Here is a 6,808-nt window from a genome sequence, read left to right as displayed (position 1 = left end):
CTCTGACAGTAATTTTTTTAACAGATGTGAAGTGAAATGTATTTTATTTTGGAATAGTAGACTATATTTTGTATTTAACCTGGAAAGTCAGTTAAGAACAAATTCTTATTTACAATGACCGCCTACCCCGGCCAAACTCAGACGATGCTGGGCCAATTGTGCGCTGCCCTTTGGGACTCCCAATCATGGCCGGATGTGATACAGCCTGGAACTGAAACAGGGACTGTAGTGACACCTCTTGCACTGAGATGCAGTGCCTTAGACCGCTGCGGCACTTGGGAGCCCTATAACATAATGCCTATAATATATAGCCCTATATCTTAGACACCCTTCCCATTTATTCAAATTTGATTCATGGGGGGAAATGGCTTTGATGGGAGATATTTTAGATGTTGAATATTTAATCATGTTCTAAAGCTGATTCTGAAAACATTTTGGGCCTAGGGATTTTGGGCCAGGGCTCATTTTACTATTTTATATGTGCCAACACCGCAGAGCAGCTTTGGAGTATATAATAATCCTAAAATAAAAATAGATGCAATTATCAGAGGGGGAAGATGTGGTTCTGTTACCATGGGTTACATGGTGTTGTCAGGGACTATGCAGAAGACAGTTGCAAACGATTATAGTGAAGCTTTGGCAAGAACATAATCAGTTCTAAATATTTTTCTAGCTATATTCATTCACAAATGGTTGAGTATATTATACATGTTTTAATTTAAATGTTCTTTGTAAAGTGTGTTGAGACATTGTGAAATGCACTTTAAATAAATGATGACTTAACTTGAGTAAGAGGTGGCAAAAGATTACAAGATTTCTACAGCTATTTTCACAAAACAATGTCAAGTTATGGTTCCATTATTATATAGTGTATCTGATTAAACATATCAACTTATACCAAAATAATTACCTTTTCATTAAGTATTATTTTACCATTATTGCTAATAAATGTGAAAAATAAAATGTGATTTGATTTGAAACAGATTACTCCCATGGTATTTGAGAGCTACTTTGCTACAGAAACACTACCACCATCCTCAATAGAATTAGAACAAGTATTTTGGCAAGAGTAAAAAAAAAACACTAACAAAATGTAATGATATCCTCTCATTATGCAATACACATCACATAGCTTATTCGTTCAATTGTGTCTTTTTATGTATATCTTTTTTATTCAACCTTTATTTAACTAGTCTCAATTATTTGAAATGTGTGTAGTAGCAAGACTAAAACTAGACTAACATTTCTACGTGATTTCCTTCCATTTATCAAGACACATGCCTACTTTTTAAAAGAATCACTGTGTAAATGTATTGATCATGATCAGTGAGATAATAAAGAAATTATAACATTGCGCACGGCATTATGCAAAACAACATAAGTGAATGATTTCACAATAAAATATAACTTAAATAAATACAAATAAATCAATACTTCATGAATAAATCATAGCCTACAATTGTGCAAGATTCTAATCGTGGATTTGACCATGGATTGCATCGCACTCCAGCTGTGGTAAATTACATTTCCCCGTCACACTGGAATTGGACATTGGCTGGCAGAAACATGTTCTTGTGATTGTGGGATGCGATTGAGATAAGAGAAACTTTGTCGAACAGTGGGGTTGTGTCCTCTCCCAAGTTAGGGATTGCGTTTGGATGGTGTGTAGTCATTAAGACTTGTGCGTCTTTTTGGAGCGTTGTGTCGTGGTGATAGGACACCAATTCATTGCTGAAATTAACAGCCTCCAATGTATTGGTTGAACACATTTTATTGCAGCCTAGAATAGTTGTAAAGGCTTTTCTGAAATCTGCGTTAAATGCGTAAATGACGGGGTTTAACGAAGAGTTGGCCCAACCAAACCAAACGAAAATTGTGAACGTGGTGTCGCTTACACACGGAGGGTCATAGAAAGGTACCATGCAGTTTAGGACAAAAAAGGGCAGCCAGCAAAAAACAAAAACTCCCATGATAATGGAGAGGGTCTTTAAGACCTTTGTTTCCTTTTTAAAAGCAGTTTTCAATGCGTTTTCGTGTGCGCAAACGTTTGGGTGTTGGTTATTTTGCGCTTGCTCCACAGCTCTCTCCAATGAGGATATCCTCCGTATCTGTGTTTGCGCAATACGGAAAATCCTCGTGTAGGTGGCAACCATAATGACAACTGGGATGTAGAAACTGATCAGTGATGTGAAAATAGCATAGGTCTTGTTCAAGTTCGCTATGCAGTTCTCCGAGTGGTTGCTAACGTTTCCCGCTGATGTCTCCTCCTCGGCCACGTGCCAGTTCAGTTGGACAGGTATGAATGATATGAGAATTGACAGCGTCCACGCCACTGCAATCATGATAAATGCAACTCTGTGGGTCATTTTCCGTTCATATCTAAAAGGACTTGCTATAGCCCAGTATCTGTCCACGCTTATGATACACAGATTAAGAATTGATGCCGTCGAGCACATTATGTCAAAAGCTATCCATATGCCACAAAATCTACCAAACAGCCAGGTCCCAGTCACTTCAGATATTGCCTCCCATGGCATCACGAGGACGGCAACGAAGAGGTCTGACACAGCCAGAGAAATCACGAAAAAGTTGGTTACCTTGGACCGGAGGTGTCTGAATTTAACGACTGCGGCGCACACGAGCGTGTTCCCCAGTAGTGTCGACACAATGAGAACAAACAAAATGCATCCAATTAGCGTCCGCACACCATTCCCGCCGGTCTTGGCTTCTGTGGCGTAAGATTCCGACATAACTTGCGTTTCATTTCCAGTGTAGTTTTCCATTTGCACTTTTCTGTCGTTGCGTAAAAACGCCTCAATTTCACATTTAACCAAGTATTTATTCACTGTCTTTATTCTCATGTAGGTTTCTCTGACTGCTTCCAACCCGTAGCAATTCAACTGGTCTCAGTACTCAGTAGGCTACAAAAAAACGTTGCAAACTGTCCGATGATTCTCTCTCGTGACAGGCTATGACTCATAGCAGGTGAGATAATTATGTCTATAGTCTGTCTGGATAGTGAGGGGTTTCATTTCTTAGTGAGGGGTCTAGCCCAATGTCAGCAGCAGTGGTCAACTCATCCAGTTTGTCATAGGCTAGATTATAATCTTCCAAAAAGAGCTTCAGTGATGGGGATGAATAAAGAATATAGTAATTAGCCTATTTCTATATGCATGTTGAAATAATAGGCTACCATAAACTATATTTTGAAATTAGTATGCTTGTGACTACAGTATTTTAGCCTATGCTAGACATATGTAAGGATTATGCAAGAAATATAAGTATTTTATGTTTGTAATCAATATTTTAAATAGGGTTACTACACATCTGTTTGTGCATGGCCATTCGGTTCCTGTCAACACATCTTTAATAATCTGGTTTCCAGATTATATCTGTTTACAACTTTTTGGAACTCTACATGACCCCAAGGCCTAAAGTTAGTATCTGTGTAATTCATACCATCTCAAATTTAAAATCACATTGTTTTCATTAACTGGCTGCTTGGCTCAGGGTCATTTTAACACTGTGTTGCAATTGTCCACAACCCTAGAAACCATGACAATATCTCACGTGCCTAGCAAGAGACAACAACAGTGAAGTCAATAATGTGAATGTTTACCCAAAACATAGGCTTAGTGATGAAATTGATGCTAGTTTAAATTATTGTAGATTAAGGCTCAGGACAGTAGGCTAGCCTATAAGAGCAATACCTTCAAGCTGCATACTGGACCCTATTCCAACTAAACTACTGAAAAAGCTGCTTCCTGTGCTTGGCTCTCCTATGTTGAACATAATAAACGGCTCTCTATCCACCAGATGTGTACCAAACTCACTAAAAGTGGCAGTAATAAAGCCTCTCTTGAAAAAGCCAAACCTTGACCAAGAAAATATAAAAAACTATCGGCCTTTATCGAATCTTCCATTCCTCTCAAAGATTTTAGAAAGGGCTGTTGCGCAGCAACTTACTGCCTTCCTGAAGACAAACAATGTATACGAAATGCTTCAGTCTGGTTTTAGACCCCATCATAGCACTGAGACGGCACTTGTGAAGGTGGTAAATGACATTTTAATGGCATCGGACCGAGGCTCTGCATCTGTCCTCGTGCTCCTAGACCTTAGTGCTGCTTTTGATACCATCGATCACCACATTCTTTTGGAGAGATTGGAAACCCAAATTGGTCTACACGGACAAGTTCTGGCCTGGTTTAGATCTTATCTGTCGGAAAGATATCAGTTTGTCTCTGTGAATGGTTTGTCCTCTGACAAATCAACTGTACATTTCGGTGTTCCTCAAGGTTCCGTTTTGGGACCACTATTGTTTTCACTATATATTTTACCTCTTGGGGATGTTATTCGAAAACATAATGTTAACTTTCACTGCTATGCGGATGACACACAGCTGTACATTTCAATGAAACATGGTGAAGCCCCAAAATTGCCCTTGCTAGAAGCATGTGTTTCAGACATAAGGAAGTGGATGGCTGCAAACTTTCTACTTTTAAACTCGGACAAAACAGAGATGCTTGTTCTAGGTCCCAAGAAACAAAGAGATCTTCTGTTGAATCTGACAATTAATCTTAATGGTTGTACAGTCGTCTCAAATGAAACTGTGAAGGACCTCGGCGTTACTCTGGACCCTGATCTCTCTTTTGAAGAACATATCAAGACCATTTCAAGGACAGCTTTTTTCCATCTACGTAACATTGCAAAAATCAGAAAATTTCTGTCCAAAAATAATGCAGAAAAATTAATCCATGCTTTTGTCACTTCTAGGTTAGACTACTGCAATGCTCTACTTTCCGGCTACCCGGATAAAGCACTAAATAAACTTCAGTTGGTGCTAAATACGGCTGCTAGAATCCTGACTAGAACCAAAAAATTTGATCATATTACTCCAGTGCTAGCCTCTCTACACTGGCTTCCTGTCAAAGCAAGGGCTGATTTCAAGGTTTTACTGCTAACCTACAAAGCATTACATGGGCTTGCTCCTACCTATCTCTCTGATTTGGTCCTGCCGTACATACCTACATGTACGCTACGGTCACAAGACGCAGGCCTCCTAATTGTCCCTAGAATTTCTAAGCAAACAGCTGGAGGCAGGGCTTTCTCCTATAGAGCTCCATTTTTATGGAACGGTCTGCCTACCCATGTCAGAGACGCAAACTCGGTCTCAACCTTTAAGTCTTTACTGAAGACTCATCTCTTCAGTGGGTCATATGATTGAGTGTAGTCTGGCCCAGGAGTGGGAAGGTGAACGGAAAGGCTCTGGAGCAACGAACCGCCCTTGCTGTCTCTACCTGGCCAGTTCCCCTTTTCCACTGGGATTCTCTGCCTCTAACCCTATTACAGGGGCTGAGTCACTGGCTAACTGGGGCTCTCTCATGTCGTCCCTGGAAGGGGTGCGTCACCTGAGTGGGTTGATTCACTGATGTGGTCATCCTGTCTGGGTTGGTGCCCCCCCTTGGGTTGTGCCATGGCAGAGATCTTTGTGGGCTATACTCAGCCTTGTCTCAGGATGGTAAGTTGGTGGTTGAAGATATCCCTCTAGTGGTGTGGTAGGGCTGTGCTTTGGCAAAGTGGGTGGGGTTATATCCTTCCTGTTTGGCCCTGTCTGGGGGTGTCCTCGGATGGGGCCACAGTGTCTCCTGACCCCTCCTGTCTCAGCCTCCAGTATTTATGCTGCAGTCATTAATGTGTCGGGGGCTAGGGTCAGTTTGTTATATCTGGAGTACCTCTCCTGTCCTATTCGGTGTCCTGTGTGAATCTAAGTGTGCGTTCTCTAATTCTCTCTTTCTCTCTCTCTCTCGGAGGACCTGAGCCCTAGGACCATGCCCCAGGACTACATGACATGATGACTCCTTGCTGTCCCCAGTCCACCTGACCGTGCTGCTGCTCCAGTTTCAACTAGGACCTGAGCCCTAGAACCATGCACCAGGACTACCTGACATGATGACTCCTTGCTGTCCCCAGTCCACCTGACCGTGCTGCTGCTCCAGTTTCAACTGTTCTGCCTTATTATTATACGACCATGCTGGTCATTTATGAACATTTGAACATCTTGGCCATGTTCTGTTATAATCTCCACCCGGCACAGCCAGAAGAGGACTGGCCACCCCACATAGCCTGGTTCCTCTCTAGGTTTCTTCCTAGGTTTTGGCCTTTCTAGGGAGTTTTTCCTAGCCACCGTGCTTCTACACCTGCATTGATTGCTGTTTGGGGTTTTAGGCTGGGTTTCTGTACAGCACTTTGAGATATCAGCTGATGTACGAAGGGCTATATAAATAAATTTGATTTGATTTGAATTTGATTCAATACAGCCAGTGGAAAAAAGTTACTTTCACAAAAAAAAAAATACAGTATTTACCCATAAAAGGTGTGAATAGTGCAATTTTTGGCCGAAACTTTTCACAACATTTCAGAAATGCCAAGTTGATCAAATATTGTTTACCCAGTAAACACGCACACCTTTGGCCGACATATCAAAATGCATGTGTGTGTAGTTGTATGGGTGTATGTAGTTTGGAGAGTGTTTGCAAATTGGGAAAATGTTACTGAGACATCAGAATAGAATGTTGTTGTCTGCTGACATATAAACGATGTACAACTAAATAATTTATTCTAAATAGCCTACAAGACATAATGAACAAATGACATCTAAACTGCATTTTACCGATTTATCCTGTATACATTGTGCCTACTTGCGAAGACAAAGCTGTGCTATACTAGCCCATGTTAGCTAGATAGGTAAATTAGGCTAACCAGCTATCTATATCTTGTAGTTACTGTATGTAGCCAGATTACATGCCTG

At 41.0% G+C, this 6,808-nt stretch overlaps 1 protein-coding gene across 1 annotated transcript; it reads right to left on the bottom strand.

Annotated features, from left to right (window-relative positions):
- Window positions 1-229: 229 nt before the first annotated feature.
- LOC112252064 (D(1)-like dopamine receptor) lies at window positions 230-2,882 on the bottom strand. The gene has a single exon (XM_024423018.2). It carries the CDS (start codon window positions 2,859-2,861, stop codon window positions 1,521-1,523), a length of 1,341 nt encoding a protein of 446 aa, XP_024278786.1. The 5' UTR covers window positions 2,862-2,882; the 3' UTR covers window positions 230-1,520.
- Window positions 2,883-6,808: the final 3,926 nt, after the last annotated feature.

The sequence above is a fragment of the Oncorhynchus tshawytscha genome, linkage group LG01, assembly GCF_018296145.1.
Source record: "Oncorhynchus tshawytscha isolate Ot180627B linkage group LG01, Otsh_v2.0, whole genome shotgun sequence".
NCBI lineage: Eukaryota > Metazoa > Chordata > Actinopteri > Salmoniformes > Salmonidae > Oncorhynchus > Oncorhynchus tshawytscha.
This window is presented reverse-complemented; position numbering and strand designations above follow the sequence as displayed.